The sequence below is a fragment of the Solea solea genome, chromosome 1 (assembly GCF_958295425.1).
Source record: "Solea solea chromosome 1, fSolSol10.1, whole genome shotgun sequence".
NCBI classification, from domain to species: domain Eukaryota; kingdom Metazoa; phylum Chordata; class Actinopteri; order Pleuronectiformes; family Soleidae; genus Solea; species Solea solea.
In genome coordinates, this window is record NC_081134.1 from 13,627,924 (window position 1) to 13,646,149 (window position 18,226).

General features: G+C 41.9%; 1 protein-coding gene across 1 annotated transcript in view; it reads right to left on the reverse strand.

Annotated features, from left to right (window-relative positions):
* Nucleotides 1–9,404, reverse strand: part of cdh2 (cadherin 2, type 1, N-cadherin (neuronal)) — a 59,965-nt gene extending 50,561 nt beyond the window's left edge. The window contains exons 1-2 of the mRNA XM_058650704.1: nucleotides 9,061–9,404; nucleotides 7,213–7,318 (exon numbers count right to left, since the gene is read on the reverse strand). Coding sequence (XP_058506687.1) covers nucleotides 7,213–7,318; nucleotides 9,061–9,123 — 169 coding nt within the window. The 5' untranslated portion in view covers nucleotides 9,124–9,404. The remainder of the gene's footprint in view (nucleotides 1–7,212; nucleotides 7,319–9,060) is intronic.
* Between the last annotated feature and the right edge of the window lie 8,822 nt (nucleotides 9,405–18,226).

Sequence of the window (18,226 nt, forward strand, 5' to 3'; positions counted from 1 at the left end):
AGAAACCATGTGGCCATCAAGATGACTGTAAGGAACAACCTCGGCTGCGGAGTAAAAGGACTAAATGCTTCAGTTCTGCGCTTGCATTACTCAATTAAGGCACATCAATCATCATGGAGAGCAAAGGGAGCCGCTCTATCTTAAAGCTAACGTGTGGCGGAGGGGGAAGGGACGACAGTGGAGGGGAGTGGTGGAGGTGACGGAGGGCTGAGGAGAAAGGAGGATGCATGGGGAATGTCATGAGATATGACCAGGCAACTCATCAGAGGCTAGTGGCTAGAGAAGAGCTGCTGTGTTGAAATTGAAGCCTCTGTCGAACACAATAGTTGGTGTTGCCCGCAGGAGGTAGACGTCTCCTCCCAGGCAGGATATTGGCCTTTATGAACGCGGTTACAGTATCTGGGTCAATTAACATGTCCCTGCTTCAAATTGCTCTTTTGTTGTCAGAGGGAATAATGGTGTGCCAATTCACGAGCCTCCTGAACACAGCGTGAGGTTTGAAAATGTGAGCCATTTGTGTCACTGGCATGCAGTTAAGTGCCTAACACGGGGGCTTGTTCTGTGTCTGTTTTCTACATTTGCTCAAACTCTCATTAATATATTCATTCGGGTATTAGCTTCCCTGTTTGACCCTGCACACAAAGACACAGTGTCTGCCAGGGGCCCTGTCGTTCACAGTGACGTGAGACAGGTAATGCTGCTGCATTTGCATCATGGTAGTCGGTGAATGGCCTCTTGTCTAAAAGCAACAAAGCTGGAGTTGAACGTTATTGCCTCACGAACAAAAGCTTCGGGAGAGTAGATGCAAATGGGAGTGGTTTTACTTCACATACCTGCCGATGGAAAATGTGAGGACAAGGCTCTTTCTATTCTCATCGAGCTTGGCATAATGAGAAACATAAGCATGGCAAAGAGTCACACTGGGCTAAATCAAATAAGTGTATTCTGCAAGAAAACAGCTGGTGCATCAATGCAAACAGTGCCTTTCTTTGTAGAGACGGGATCTGTTAAAGAAATATGGAAGTGTTTGCTCTATACCAACCCAAAAAAAAAACAACAACATGAAAAAACCACAAATCAGTGCCTGTAAAAGTAAACAATTCATTCCATACTACTGATGCATTGTTTTGTAAGTGCAAGCTGGCATTTTCTTTTCCAGACGGGCTCTAGCATTTCACTTGAGAAAAACAACACTAGCCTAGTTTTATTGGAGGCATATATGCAGAAAGTCAGGTCAATACAGCTATTTATACACGCGGCCTCATTATATAGTGGGGTCATCTGATTTTACGTTCTGGGTGTTCTTCACATTAAATAAAACACATCAGAGGAAGTGTGCCATGCACGGCACAACACAGTCACTACGAATGATTCCAGCGCCTCTCCATGTAACGGCCAACTGCAGACGGGCCGGGTTTGTTTTAAAGGGATAAACAGATCTCTGCTGTTTTGTCAGTGATTCAGGTGGAAGCACACATCAAATTTAAAACCATGGCGATATGACATTGCGAATAGAGGGGCCCAGGTGCGATCTACAACTGAATAACCTATTAACGCAAACCCACCCCCCAACCTTCACATAACTGTGTGAAGGCTCAATGCACTCAATGTCCTCATTTCAAATATTCATTCGGATAATAATAGACAATGATATTTTGTTGTAATAAATACAGTCATATGCAACCTTTTAAGAGACAAATAATCATTTAACTGCAGATTACATAGTATGGATCTGACAGCTGGTGTTGACAAACACTGTTGGCCTAACAGCCTCGAAGGACATCTTCATATTTGTCCACCAACATCACTAGCTGCCCGGGTAGAATATTCTTATTATAGTATATAACAAGGACAAACACTCTTCACACACCTCAACTACTGCTCAGTGTTAGAAGTCAACAGTTAGGTGCCAATAGCAGAGGGCAGGGCCTGTACCTGATAAGCAAGATATGAGAAGAGGTGATGAGAAGCCACCAGGGTAATGTCAGCCCTCTGCAAAATACTTTATCTACATTTAGGCATACAGGCATAAGCACTTTTCTTCCTCCTTTGGCTTTGTTAAGAACTTCAAGCCTAAAAAAGGTCAGTCATCAATTAAATATGTTCTATCCCATCATGTTACCCAGCAGGCTCAGGGAGCACGCTCACAAATTTGCCACAAATGAGTGCATTTATTCTATTAGGCTTACATTATTATTATTTCATTGTTGCGATGTAGCCTTAGGAGTGCAACGGCGCCATGATGTGCTAACAAATGGCTCCTGACGCTAGCAGTAGAAGTACTTAACTTACTCTGCTGACAATATATCAAGGAAGCAAACTGGATTAAAAAAAAAAAGTTACCTCCCAAAATCATAAACCGCCAAGATCCAATCTGTTGTCACAATATGTGGTGGTTATCTAGGCCACGGCGCTCCCAGGAAGACAAAAAAAATCAGTCCGTGATGGGAGATGAAAACAAATTTATGCAGGCTGAAACAATAAAGAATAAAACAAATCCAACCCCAGCCTGCCACTGATGCTTTAGCAGAGAATTGGAGCGCAGCCTTCATTACAACATATTGATCACTGCAAACAAAGACCCTGGATTCATTGATCCAGCTCGGGTGGGGAAACCGGTGGGGGTGGGACTGCTCTTATGAACATACTTAAAATAAAGACACAGCCTTGTCTTAAAATAAAGAAGGGGAGCTTAAGATTGAATCCCACCACAATCAGAGGGTGGTCTTGATGTCCCACAATGAAAAAGAGAATGTGTAAAATGTGCCAGCCCCTATACTAATAAAAAGGAAAACTTGCACAGCGTGTCATGTTGCTCTTCATATTTTTTTCCGTCTACTGCATGATGGTTCCTGTGTGCTCATGGATCTCATCTTGAGCAGGGATTTGAATATTAAGAAAGTCATGTTTGACTATTGAATAATTCAGCACCGGCACATCAGTGCAGACCTCATATACCTCAAACACAAAGATCTCCACAGCAGACACTCTCTTTTTTTTGACACTGTGGGCTTCGGCAAATACTCCTTTTCAAGCTATTTCCCTGAGTTGTCACTGAATATTTCAATAAACAACAGAGCTTTATCAAACTGAAATTCCGTTCCACAGATAATCTCTTACGGCCCTTGGTCCATACCACAAGGGCCCCAAAGGATACTTACTATTCATTAGTTGCTGGAGGAATAATATAAAGGCACACTGTCTGCAGACTACCTAAAGACCAGGATCTGTTAAATTTGGCATTGTCTGTTTCTTCGTGTGATAAATGATTGACCCTATAGGTCAAAACAACATGAGGTATGGGTGCCGTGTATTTGTGGCCTCCCTGGTGATGGGTCAGGACCTCTTAGGCTGGTGTTCCATTCATCTACACCTCTGCAGGAAACCCCCACTGGTCCCATTCCCAATCTGTGAGCAGGAAAGGGGATTGAGTATGCTTCTAAGCACTTGGCCCAGTTTACAGGAGAGGGTCGAGCAGGGTCATGTCTCACCAAACACTGGGGCCCCTTAAACACATATGAGTGGCCCCAGCTGTACCCTGGGCCATCAGAATCCTAACAGAGCGCAGAGAACCAGAACAACATAAAATGGGTTCAGTCAGCAAAAAAAAAGGTTTGGGGTTTCAAGAATATGTTTTTCTTGTTAGAGGGAGAAATGTGGTTTGTTTTAAAAGGTTGGCCTTAAACAAACACAGCAAAGTGAAGCAATTATTCCTAATGATAGATTAACAGAAAATTCACAGCTTTAGCCTTTAGTGGGCCTTCAAGTTGGTGTTCCACCATGTTATTAAACTGTACCAACACGTCACTCAGTACCATGCACAGTGAAATAGGGCTACGTTATTAGCTTGACTACACCATTTGTTTGGACTACTGTCTTTGACTCAGTATACAAGAAAGCCTTTCTGCCTCTGCTACACTAGGTGGCAATATGCCACCTCAGCTTGTTAATATTAGGCGTGTTTTGGTTGACCTATGACATCACACACACAAACTACTTGAGCTGGCAGGTAGTTGGCAGCACGTCGAGTACAATTCCAAATTCCAAACAGCGTTATCTGGGTGTGTTAGTCTGACATTGTGAAACTTGGTTTCATACAATGCCAGTCGGACTAACGTGTAACTGTCTATGTGTATTTTAAACGTCTGGCTTTAGTCAAGTGAACACAATAATTAGATTTTTTTTTAATGTACTGTATAAAGATCCCTGTACCCTCTTGACGCACAGACATTCAAAGCACTTGAACCCAGGCTAAAGTTAGTATTAACACACATCTCTTTCATCAGCTGAGTTCACAAAATTGTCAGGAAAAGAAGGCTGCGGGGTGGACGAAAGGAAAAATGAAGATAGTTGAGGGAGGGAGGGAAGAACAACAGCATAAGAGGTGGTATTAAGCTCAATTAGGCTTTTGGGCTTTTCATTAACCCAGTTTTAGTGAGGGGAAACCTCTGCTGAATAATGCTACAACTGACTCACTTTGCGACATTGCTTTAAAGGCCTCATCTGGATAGGAGGAAAGGAAGAAGGAAAGAAAGAAAAAAAATGCACAATGTGTGTCAGCTCTCTAAAGCCACCGGAATTCCATTAGACACCCAGGGGCAAACCACCCGCAGCTGCAGCCTACCTGAAATTAAATGCAATTTAGTAAAACAAGTGACTTTATCGAGCAGCCAAACAAGATAAGGGGGAAAACGGGACCAATGCTTAAAGAGTCCTTTCATCTGTGCAAAGGTCTGATAATAAATACTGATGTTTGGTTGTTTCTCTTCACTCAGTATCAACCCAAAACAAATACCGCAACCTTAAAAGCAAGGTCATATGGCCCTGAGAGTTTGGAGTGTCTTAACTCCTTTACTAAATGTGGTTTTGCAACTGCAGACAATGAGTGTAACCTCATTTTAATGGATCATTGGAGAGGTGTTCTTTTAGAGCAATCCTTGTCCTTCCTCGCTTTTCTCCGAGCTGCTCGTTTTGAAGAAATGCATTTTTAAAAAATCGATCGCAAATCAATGAGGCATCACTTGGTCAGCCGACAGTTAAAAGTCCAGTTTACGCCCCAGGAAAGTGATTTAATCTTAAAATCAAATGACAATGTTCACTGTTAACGATTAACATGGCCCCAATTGGCCATCCACAAATACATCCACATGATGTATTTAAAATAAGCACATACAATGCCAGCTGTTTACATGAGCACTATCACCATTTCCAGGCTTTACAAGTCTCAGGATGTGTATTCTTGTAATCAATAGCAAGGAAAAGACTGCAATTAGATGGGACAAAGATGTGTAACGACTCACCACCATTGCATCTCATGTCCATGTGGGGGTCAAAAGCAATACCATATAAGCGAGGGAGTCACGTTGCGGACACCTTACACAAATACCAGGCAGAACTACAGACAACTGCTCAATGCTCACCAGTAATTTGTTTGTTAAATGTATGCAAATCGCTAACAGCGAAGCCTAAATTTTCCGCACCACTGTACTCAGACTTTCAGGTATGTTAATTAAAAAAACAATAGCTTTTCATTCAATTTAAAGGCAACATTTAAGGAACAATTAACAGTGTTAATGAATTGCCAGGAAGCGCAAAGTATTAGCCCCACTTCATGCTGTTATAGAAGCATGAGTCTGACAAAGCCTTCTGCTCTGAGTCAAAACCAATATTCTTAACTGGCACGGTGAGAGCAAAGTTGAAAAACCTCGGCCTTACCCTCCACAATGTGGGGGCTTTGTCTTTCAAAACATGCCACAGGAGCTTTTCATTAGAGAATGCAGTTTCATTAACATCGTCCCACACTGCTGAGCCAGGCTGCATTACAATGACACAGGAGTGCCCCTCTCTGTCAAGGAAATCTCCACAGAGCAACAGCTCACTGGGGGAGGGGAAGGCAGAGACAAGAAGACAGGGGATAGTGTGGGGGGGGGGGGCCAAACAAACAAAAGGGAACCTGATTACCCCCGATCACAGCTCATCCACAAGCCAACAGAGGGAAATCCATCACCTGCAGGATCAAACAGAAACTTGTACACAGGGTAAAGCCCAGTGAAAGCTGTACCCGCCCACTTGAGCACTCTCTTCCCTCTCTCCTTTCCTATCTCGTCATCACTACTTCCCGCACAACCTCGCTGACTCACACCAACACCGGTGTGCAAGTTTTAGGCACACACCGTGAAATCCAACACAAGTGAGAATGTCTTCTGGTCCAAATGACCTCAAGGCTCGAACCTCTTTAATAGCACAATGGTGATATATTCCAGTTTTTATTACCCTCTGTGGGCCAGCATGCCATTCCAAGGTAGCTGCATCTTTATTTTGCCAATAGTAAACTCCAGTGTTGGCCATGTCTGTTGCGATGTCAAGGACTACTGCAAAAGATCATTATTTTTCACTTTCTTGTTTGCACCAGGTTAAACTGAATGTCACCAAAAAAAATCACTACAGTCTTGTTTCAGGCAGAAAGTCTATTGCTATAACAAACCTTTTGAAAGATGTTGTTATTACAGCCTTTGGCTGGACTTTGCAGTGCAATCCTGAAAGTTGGCAGATTATTATATGAGTCAAGCAGGATTCTTTACACATAAAAACTCTAATTTCGAGTAATGAGTGCAAATATTTACTACATGGTTTCAATCTGTGCAGAAGCGATATTATAGTTGGGGCAAGACGAATGCATAATTGTGACACGTGAAAATGTTAAAACATAAATTCAGTAGCGTTATAGACATTGAAAGTTTCATAGCTAGGTTATTTGCTGATTTGCATAATATTAAAATCTGTGTGTAACAGAGTTTTATTCATCACAACGAGAAGTGTCACCTCTGCAATAAACAAATGTTGTTTTTTTCTGCTTTTAATGACAGCAGTTTGACATTCATCTCAACAAAATGCAAATGTGCCAGTGTCTGTGTGTGCTTTGAAAGACTGGGGGAAAAACAGCATGTAGGCAAACTGGGTAAGAGTGCTATATAAATTTGAACCACATTGTAGCTGGTTTACAAGGCAAACTACATGACTTGCAATGCCACACAACTACACCCGAAGCTAATTGTTTAAATATGTCAGGCTTGTTCTGATCATCCCCTGAAATGTAACACGCAGGCAAGCGCACACAACTGACTCGCATGCCGACACATACACACAGTCAATCAAACGCAGACATAACAAGAATCCACCACAGAAACAGCACAGGGAATATTCCTCACTCACCATTGAAAAGGGGCTGTCCTTTCTCTGTGATATCAGGCACCACAACCTTGTACACATCTTCAGAGAAGCCTGGTCTGCATGGTGCGGTGCCCCTGCCCTCTGCAATCTGTAATGGTTGGGGGGGGGAAGACAGAAAGAGAGGGGTGGGGGGTCAACAATGAGTCATAAATCAACCTTCAAAAATGCACACTGTTGCCTCGAAAAACCTCTTCGTCACGTTCTTAAGTCCCCACAGTTGTACAAAAGCATCTGTTGTTTTTATAGCAGGGGCTGCAATTAGGATAATGAGGCCAAAAGGGTTAAGCATTAGCCAAAAACCATGGCTAGGCAAGAACAAGCTCCATTTGTCGTCGTCCCCCCCCCCCCCCCCCCCCCCACAGAGGGGCCCAGGAACAGGCAGGGGTTATAACCAATGTTTCTGCCGTTGGCCCCCTCTGATCAACAAACACACCAGGAACTCTGGACAAACACCCCCACTTTGAAGAGCAGGAACAAGGGAATAAAAAGTAATCGCTAACGATCCACTGTTGTGGGAATAAACACCTACGTGTGATAGTCTGAGTAAACAAGAAAAAAAACAATTGCAGACGCAAGAAACTGCCGGGCTATGACTGTGATCAATGTAATGCGTTTCAGTGGCTCGTTTTTAAAACGGAAAACTCTAACTGAGTGTCAACACAAAAGATGTATGGAATAAAGGGGGTTTGCTGGAAAGAAAAGGAAATCTGTAAGTGACTGGGGCTGGTGTTTCTGTAAAGCATCAGTCTTGCAAGAAAGACGCGAGGAAAGAAAGAACAGACAAGAGCATAACTGATGCATAACTCTGACGTCCAACAAAATCCAAATTTGCTCCATCACACAACATCACCATTGATTCAGCTCTTGGCTGGGCCCTATTTCTTTACATGCACTTGCAGAAAAATGTAAAACAAGAGGAGTCCAGCTGAAAAAAAAAGAGCATTGTGGGCCACTTGCCATTCCAAATCGTGGTCATTTAAATGAAAAACGTGTAAAGGGAAAGGCAGAGCAGGAGGAGGAGGGTATTTTACAACAATGGCACCAGCCTTTACAGTACACTGAACAATATTCTGGTGTAGATTAAATACTACAAACAAAAACCTGTTCCTCTTTTGAGTAACACACATTCCAGTTGCCCCCAAAAACAGCGTCATTCCATTTTATTGATTTTTTTTTTGTTAGTAGCTCTGAGCTGTTTGGGGAAACGGGCTCTCACAAAAGCAGCCACGCAAGTCACGAAAAAATAAATTGTTTCCAGCAAAGCCCTCAGTGAAAAGTTGGACAACAATCATTATCCCATCCCTGCCAGCGTACATGTACTCATATAACCTGTATTTACAGGACGCTGCTTTACACTGTTGCTCCCAATATTTACCGGTTTTTATTTTATTTTTTTTCTTAAACCAAAGAGGCAATTAACTCGCCGGGGGGATACAACAGGGACACGCTGCAGCAATCTGCATAAATAATAAATCTAAGTGAGAAGCAGGTGAATGTTCGTAGGCCTTAATACGAATCTTGTTTCTCTGACCTGGTGTGGTTCATTTAAACATGCGTAGTTCTTTTTTTAAACCACGCAGCATCTCGTGGGCGTTGAATAAAAGAAGAACCGTTAGCCGGTGACTGAAGCTTAAGCGGGACCTACTTTCTTGTGATTGTGCGTGTGTGTGTGTGTTAGCTTTCACACAAAGCGTTGTTTGTTACATTTGACCAACTGTACGCGGTGTTAAAATGCCCCGTAGACGAGCAAGCAGCTCGCAAGTGAACAAAACCAGCATCGCTACAGCGAAACAAGCAGCCGTGCGAAGTGTCCGGTGGAACTCCGTTTACCTGCAGTCCGGCCAAGAGCGCCAGCAGCACGAGCACACCGCTGCCCTCGTGGAGTGGGTACATTGGTGCGCCAGAGACGGATAAATTCCCCACTTCGAATTCCGAGTAAAAAAAAAAAAAAGGAAGAGGGAAAAATGAAGGAAAAATGGAGCGAAATATCCCTGTGACTCAAGTGCAGTGGAAAGCGTCCAAAGGCGGCAGCAGTAGGGGCAGTAGTGGTGGTGGCAGCTACAGCTCAGCCTCCTCCTCCTCTATTTGTCTATCCAGTTCCAGTCAGCGGCGAGAGAGGGAGAGAAAGAGAGAGCACTGCCTGGTACTAAGGCTGCTGCTGCTGCTGCTGCTGCTCCCTCCTCCCATCCAGTCAGCCCCACACGAAACAAAAAACGAGCTCCGGCCATATATAAAAAAGCGCTCTATAAACCGTCTATCTCGCTGTCTCACCGTCTCACCCTGCCGGTCACACTGCCAACTTCACATTTCACCGCCGAGGAGACAAAGCCATGCACTCCTATGCTAACCAGCACCCCACAAATGAGTAGTATTAATATTATTATTTCCACATCACATCATGGAGTTGTGTCCAATAGTTGTGCTTATTCGTGGTTTATATCATGTGAGCTGACTATGTGTCTGTCTTTGATTGAACTACTAACTCTGAATGTGGCGTGTTGCTGCCAGACAGGCTGGTCTGACTATTTCAGAAACTGCTGATCCTCTGGGATTTGGAATGCCGTGTTGATGCCAGGTCAGAGGAGAATGGCCAGACTGGTTCAAAATGCGAGACAATATTGACTCGCAACTGTAACTCATTTACAACCGAGATATATGCAGAAGACAGTCTCTGAAGGTATATTAGGTGTCCTCTGTACATAAATTGTGTGATTTGATGGCATTCTTGTTTACCTCCCCCGGGGAGTAACCTTGTCTGTTTGTGAGCAACAACAAAAAAAAATGGGCACATTTATGTTTACTGCTGGCTCCTTTGTGTTATATTTTTTGAGCAATTGGTAGCCTTCACTGCTTCCCAATTAGGGTACGGGAAATGTAGGAGCCAGTATTGAGTTAGTTTATATTTAGTTTAAATGATTAATGCAGGATTACATGCTACAGTGTAATATGCAAACAGTTAAACTATTAACTATTGGCCTTAAAGGAATACTTCACCGATTTGCATTTAGCTTTGTATTACTAGAATAGGGGTAGTACTTTTTTAAAAAATTGTGCTTCCTAACCTCAGTTTCCCCTGAGTCGAGGAATATCTTCATTCTTTGTTTTGTTACATGACCACCAGTGACACTTGAAACTGCAATGCTAATTCCAGAAAGTAAACAGTGTCCGCCATCTTTGCTAACAGTTACGCTAGCAGGACCAAATGTCACTTGTGTTGTTATCACGTGACTCCGGCTTGAAACGAGCGTGCGAAAGCAGTTTGTTGTGAAAAGGTTTTTTGACTGTTATGTTACTATGTTAAAGCTATAAAGCAGTCATCTACACATTGGAATATCAAAGGAATATTTCCATGTGTTGTTGATCCGAGAGAGGTTTGGTTAATGTGGACGGAAATGTAACCTGGATGTATGGCAAGTGGAAATAAGTGTCTCTTCCGTGCCTTGGTGATTGAGGAATAGAAACAGTACATATGAGTCAAGCCCAATTGAAACCTGCCTATAATTAATCCAAATGAAGTGGCTTTGGAATTAAAGTTTTAAGTTTGTCACTACAATTATTAATAAAAGTGAGAGTAATGGTAATACAGATCGTAACAAACACAACTCCTACTTGCACTCAACCCTCCCTTCCCCAAGTGTGTCAGGCACTACAGCGGCCAACACATATCAGAAAGGATGCTCTTTCTTTCTCATGTGCGTACAGTAAGTTTATGACAAAATTGTCATCATTAACTGTGCTTCAGTTTTGATTATTGCTTTGCAAAAACACACAATAGTATCTCGTAAGATAGCGTGTAGTTACGTATCTGGATCAGGATCTGGATTCTGAAGCATGAAAAACATTTTTCAAAATTCTTTTATTATTATGCGCTCATCATGTTGATGAGAATGATTGCTTCGAGTGTATTGACACTGTGGGAAACTGAGCAGCCTTGGCAGAGGTTTGCGCTCTCTGCGCTCTTCTCTAATCAGATAATTTAGTGTCTCTGTCAGATTAAAAAAAGAAAAAGCATGTCAATTAAATAATGAAATCTATATCATGTCCATCCAGCCCAATTATGATATTTGACTCCCATATAAAGTATCTGCTATCTTTCCAATAAAATTCAGTAATTCAGTCTGAAAGGAAATGCCTTATCAGTTCTGATTACAGGTCACTTTAAGGCCACCTTTTATTTGCTTATTGTCTGGTTACTCATGTACATTATATGTAAATGGGAGTTTAAGAAATACTAAGAAAGGCAAAGCAATTTGAATTCCACCACAAGTAGTTAAAAAGAATTTTTTCCTTGTTAGTTTGTTTTATAACACAGTAGATGACTCAGTTCATTGATCATTAACTTCAGACCCCTTTGAGGAAAATGTGTTTCCAATATCATGGGAGACGCTCAGCTTGCACAAAGAGTTCAGACTGTATTGATCATTAGCTAGAATAGTTTGATCAATGTATCTTAGATAATTGCCAATCCTTAAGATTCGATCTTAAGGCTTATTAATTGTCAGTGATTTGGTAAACCTGTACGATTGAGTCTCGGTCGCCCTTGTCGCTGCCGCCTAAAAGAAGCTCATAGTTCCAAAAAAACTTATGATTGAAGGCTTGATCAACTATGGAGTTTTGTATTCCATTGATTCATCTTCATTTAAGCCTAGAGTTTGTAAGTAAAGCTTTTTTAATGTTGTGTTAAAATATGCAATGAATAATTCCCTTATATTATCTTCTCATGTGATACAGAATGATGAAGGTTAAATTACCTCGGTTGTGCTGCTGACACCTTAATTAACTATCAAGAGATGGCTCAGTGGAGAAGGTTGTAGCTAAGATACAGAGATATTTCAGTTTGGCACATGATGAAAAAAAAAAAAACTTATTCCATCTCCAAATAATAAACAAGGGCTGACTTTTGGTTCACCTCCTCCTGGGCAATGTGTTGTTTTTCAAGTTATTGGCGTTTTGAGGTGCAGGCAAGTATGTGATAGGAACGATGCTGCTCCCCTCCTACTACAAATCAAACCATCCGCCCCTGAGAGTCTGTTGTAATCCTTAGCAAACAATAAGCACCGTCACACATCCCACTTACAGTCAGCACACATACACAGGAAGAGAGTGCTCAGAACAGTGCTTCTTTAAAGAAGTGACTCATGTCACTTCAATCTCTTGTCAGTGACTAAAATGCCTGGTCATCCAGGGTTTTGGAATTCATGACACTTCCGCTTTGATGGAAACAAATGTAAACAAAGAAGAAAGAAGGTGTAAGCAAAATGAAGATAAGCTTATTTAAAGAAGCCTGTCGGGATATGGCCATGTTTTGCCACAAGTAGCATCCCTCACATCTCTTCTAGAACATGGCAAAACCATGAGATTCAGATTCAAAGTGCACTCCTGTTAGTTTCCTGTGGCAGAGTAGGGCAAAAGATCAAACCAAATGACCTGTTGATAATTGATATTGCATTTTGTGCAAATTATTAAATATATGTAATCTAATCTACTTTCGAGTGGGATCAAAATGCTCCATCTCTTTGATTAATGCAGAAGCGGTTATCTTTCATCAGGACTTGCCTCAGCAGGGAGGGGAGGAGCCGTGAGAGGGAATCCAATTTGGACTTAGTGCATTCAATCAAACAATATCATGTTGCATGATTCATAAGACCAATCTGGCACCTCTGAGAAATCTGTGCGCACATATCTGAAGTTTGCATGGTCTAAAATGTGGAATCACAAGTGTAGCACCATGGCGGCTCTGCAGTCTGTTAATATACTAATGCCTGCAATGTCTGCGTGGACTGATAACATTATTTTGCAGGCATGTGCGAGGCAGCCTGGGATGATGCATGTTGGTCGCGGTGCTGACACTGCAGTTGACTCTCATAAGTGCGGGTGTCTGAGGGCCGCTGGCCTGGACGCGCCCTCGATTCTACACCTTTAACTCTGCACAAATGGATGCGGCGTGAAGCACTGCAGCGCGGTGGCCTTGATGGCACTGGAAGAAAAATGGACGAGGTCAGCAGCACTTTCCCATCCGCGGCACTTCTTCATGCTGACTTTGTGTCGATACGGGAATACCGTGTATTCCGCCCTCCTCTCCCACGTACAGCAACGCCAAGCTCAGTCAGCTCTGCTCAGACTACGGCAACCATAAGTGATAACACTTAGTGACCCACATGCAAACATGTGTATACACTTTAATCCTGCTGAATTTACCGGCTGCTTATCGAAGAGTGACAGATGCAGTATTTTGGAATGACACCGAGCTTCAACATCCAATTATTGAGGAGGCGTGTATTCACATCTGGTATAAACACCCATTTTTTGACCCAGCTCAACAGTTGGCTAATTACCCTGTCACTGCCAATCCCTCTGCATGTCAAAGGTTGCTTTGGAACAAATTAGTCAGTGGAAAGGAGTAACCTAGTCCTCAAAGCCATTATCAATTCCAATCAAGCTTCATTGTGATGCATTCAATAAAGGATCTCTAAGGACTGCAGTAGTGCTCAGATTATTGTCCTCTCATGCCAAATCAGCTCATTCAGTCTTTTATATCATGTGAACAATGAAGCCAAATAGAGAGTATATGCACATGTATAGTAAATGTGTACATGTAATCCGGTTTATTGACGTGTAGCAAGGTGACGGAATGTTACCTTTCACAAACACCAATGACATTTAATAGCCACACAATACTACACAAAAACGTCGCCTTGAGAGGATCTGATTGCACTGTATTGAATGCAACGTGACAAACGGTGACAAAGACATGCAAGAACGCGTCCTCTGAGTGCTTTGTCTGTAATTTCTTGTGAAAAGACATGCCAGTAAAGCAGCTTGGTGCCACCTCCTTATCAACAAATAAAGGCAAAATGCTCTTTGCAAGCTCTGCCATCAGCTCTGTTAATGTCTGCTGTGTCACAAGGCTCGCACAAGTGTGTGTCAGCCCCAATTTAGGGTTTGGAGGGTTTTTTCTAGGGAAGCACATCTGCCTGCTGTGTGCCGGTGTGGCACACTAACAGTGATTGATTGCCTGATCAAGGCAAATTGTGTTGAACCCCAGCAACAACCCAATGAGAGTAGAGAGCATCTTTAGTTAGCGATGCAATACATGTGTGGCTATTGATTTATAATAGCACATACAAGAAGGTGGCTGTCTCGTTTATTTAATGACATAGTTGTCCTGTACTTTGTTTTTTACAAAATCACACACAATGGTGTTCTTGTCTGGTTGCTTGCTCCTCAAAATTGTAAAACTCACCCAATTAGTTTTGGACACAAACAGCACTTAGCTGGGCAAGCCAGAAAGTAGAAGTAGAAGGTCCATTTATTTTTAACAGGACTATGAGTCATGATGGCTCTGTATGGCTGTTTTTAGACACCACTGTGCTTCACCGATGCTTGACAATAAGGTTTAGCATGTTCAGCTTAGCTAGGTAACACTTCCACAACACTTGAATTTGTAAATGGGGTGTCATAATCTCGATTGTAAATCAAATATGGATCAAAATGATGTCATTGAGGATTTAACCACACCCAGTGTGACGTACCAGAGGGTAACAAAACGTTGTGGTTGTTGCCGTTGTAGCACGACTACACGTTATCTCCTCCCGCTAACCTAAAGCTGCTGCTAACTAATAGTAGCCTAACCATTCCAGTGGAAATATTTTGCGTTTCCCGTGAGTTATGTCAACAGAGATTGCGTTGTCATCAAGAAAAAGTTGTCGACACGGTGTGTAAGCGATGCTATGTGCGTGTAGCATAGCATCTCCGCATGCGCTGTAAGGACGCAGACGTGACTACAAACACAACTCAGTGAACACTTACGTCCTCATTTGGAACCGAAACCGCCGCAAAATAAATTTTGTTCAGACTGCAATGACAGAAAAGAGTCACTATAACTATGACCAACTATGAATGGTTATTGTCACACATATATTGTTAATAAATCATTTAAATTTGACATTAAGGCCTACATTAAGGGTATTATATCACGCGTGACACCATGCAGACAATCGAAATGATTAATTTAAAAAAATGAAACGACATAAAACCAATGATCCTAGACTAAAACTAGACTAGTCTAAAGATGGCAGACCAATCTGCGCTAAGAGAGAGAAGAAAAACAAGACTGAGAATTGAATCAAATCAAGAACTTGGTGAATTGTGACACCTCTATTTGTAAATGCCATCTGGAGCTCTTTAAACACAGTGTGTCATTTCTGACACTAGGGGTCTCTCATCATACAGCAAGCAGCAAATTAGTAGTCAAAATACATACAAAAATGTTGTGGCTAAATCATGGTACTCTGATGTTTAACTCAAAAGTCATAGCAGAGACAGGTTAAAGTGACATCTTTAAAAAATATGGCATAGACTAAAAAATTAAATTACATTGATGGCGCAACAGTAAACACTGGGTCGGAGTAGTGATTATAGTCTATTGTGGGTGCAGACATAAATGTCTGTAAAAAAATGTAATGACCATCCATTTTAAGTTATTCCAAGCCTCACCACCAGGGGAAGAAAACAAACACTAGTGAATAAACCCAAGCCACAAGCATGATTCTAGATATTTAGCATACAAATTCCTCAGACTTTGAAGGCACTACAAAAGAAAGCAATTGAACAAGTTTATATTCCTCTCTTCAGCACTGGATGAGAAAATAATAAATGGCTGTGGCGCTGTTATCTGAGCTTTCGGGGCGAAATTGGAAAGTTTTGTTTTAATAAATAGCTTTATCTTCCAAACATGATAAGTCAGCAGTGAAGAGCTTGAAACCAAACACACACACACACACACCAACAACACTGGAACACAAGTATAAAACTCTAACCTATCCGAAGAACAAGCCTTAACTCTTACACAGCCCTTTGAAGCTGTGAGGACCAGCTACACAAATGTCCTCACATGGCTTTGAGCCAAATATTGTTTTTTACAATAATTTACACATATTATTCAGCTCAAAAGTGACAATGTCAGCTATCAGACTATGGTTTTCATAGTGGCCTATATCACTCTTTTTAAGCCCTTTCCTGCTCTTCTCCTCAAAATCATTATCACAACTGTCAGTGAGCAATGTTTCCTTAGTGATATTCTGAAAAAAAATCCACATGCCTATGGAGCTCTTAGCAACCTGAGAGCCTCTTGGTTGTCTGCGGCTCAAAATTTTATTTCCTTTATCAGCATTGATCTGCAAGAAGACAAGGTCTCTGGTCGTGACAGTCTGGCCTGTCTAATTTAGGAGCAGACCAAAAAGCCTGTCTGGGCACAGGAGTCTGGATGGATTTATGACGGCGGCTGTGGCGGCTGATCCACCTCTGTGCCTCACTTCTGTCTCAAACTGGGGCTTTCTTATCAAGGGCTTCTTTTTAGAGGCAGTCATGGAATGAGACAATCTTCCTTTTTTTTTGTAATCAAAGAGGCAATGAGATTAGAGGTTGCTCGAATAAATGCTTGATATTGTCTTTCTTTTTGGTGGGTGAGGGGGGAGGGGTGATGGGGGTGACTTGATGTTTTCTGTGGGGAAAAATTCCTTTTCACATTTATTAGATTGCTTTCATGCAAATGGAGGTGACGCCTGATTACAAATATCTGTTAGCCTAATAATTACCGTGCGCCTAAGAGGTGGCAAATAGCTTGCTTCTCAGATTGCACAAATAGGTAGAGTGTGTTCATTAAAAGGATTAAAATCATGATGACAAGTACAATATAAAAGGCAATATGCAACCGTATAAAACACTGGAACACTGAGATGTGGGAAGTTCCCTTTATCACAGTGCTTTATAGCCAGTTTACGTAACACATACGCTCTGCACTGTTTAAACACTGTAGATGGCCATCCTCCAAATAGGCAGTTAAATTAGGGACATTATCTGCTTTGCAGTAGTCAATATTGTTGATATGACACAAGATACTGTGCTTTAACGAGATTAAAATATGATCCTAATTCATTTTAATTGCCTTCCATACCTATTCCAGTATGCATGCCGGTGGGTATTAGTATCTGTTGTCTCCATTGTTAATGTGAATGGGTTTATTATAAAGTGTCTAATGTAAGCTCTGCTGCTCATTATCCGTCAGCAGGTTATCAAGAGCTTAAGATGGTTTTTCTTTCATTAAGTCACAAATGAATGCAGTGTTTTCATCTAAATCAGACGAGGGTTGACAAAAAAGAGAAAACCCCAGCACGCCAGCAATATGTGTCACAAATTCACCGGCGCTGCATCCTGCGTGCTTTTCAAGCAACGGTGCGTCGTCCGCTCTTAAGCTAAGCTGCCTCCACTCTCAGGAAAGCAAGGTCCTGCCATCCATAAAATTAATCATTCCCATTTTATTTGAAGTTTTTACCTGAGTCGTATAGACATTGGTGCAAACCAATAAGCAGACGGGATTAATACAACTCGGAAAGGGCATTTGAAGCCAAAGCAGCAGATGTTAGTGGCAGGTTGCTCAGAGCGAAAGGGTGTCTCACTTGGCTCGCTCTGGAGGTGATCATGAGACATATTGCCTTTATTTTTGCCCTACACACACAGGCGCACACACACGGGCGCGCGCACACACACACACACACACACACACACACAACTGTACTCCTCACATGCTTGGTACAGCATCACCCCCCCGACACACACACACACACACACACACACTAAAAAAATATATGTAATAACCAGGAATAAGCACAAGCATTAACATGGTTATTTAGTGATATTACAGAAATCTAATTTGGACTCCTTTCATTTATGTTTGACAAAAAAAAAAAAAGTTTATGTAAATATGTGTAATTAAAATATATAAATCATAGAGTTGGCTACAATTGTTTTTGAGCAAGGATACCATAAAGGGTCTGTAGGGAACACCTTTTTAGTTTTCAGGATTTCCTCACTGTTTGTTTATGATAACTGTGCTTTCAATAGCCCCTCATAGCCTCTTATAGCAGTGCTTTATGTTGTTAAAGTGAAGCAAAACGATGCATCAATGTGACTCACGCAATCCAATTTCGCCCGGCAT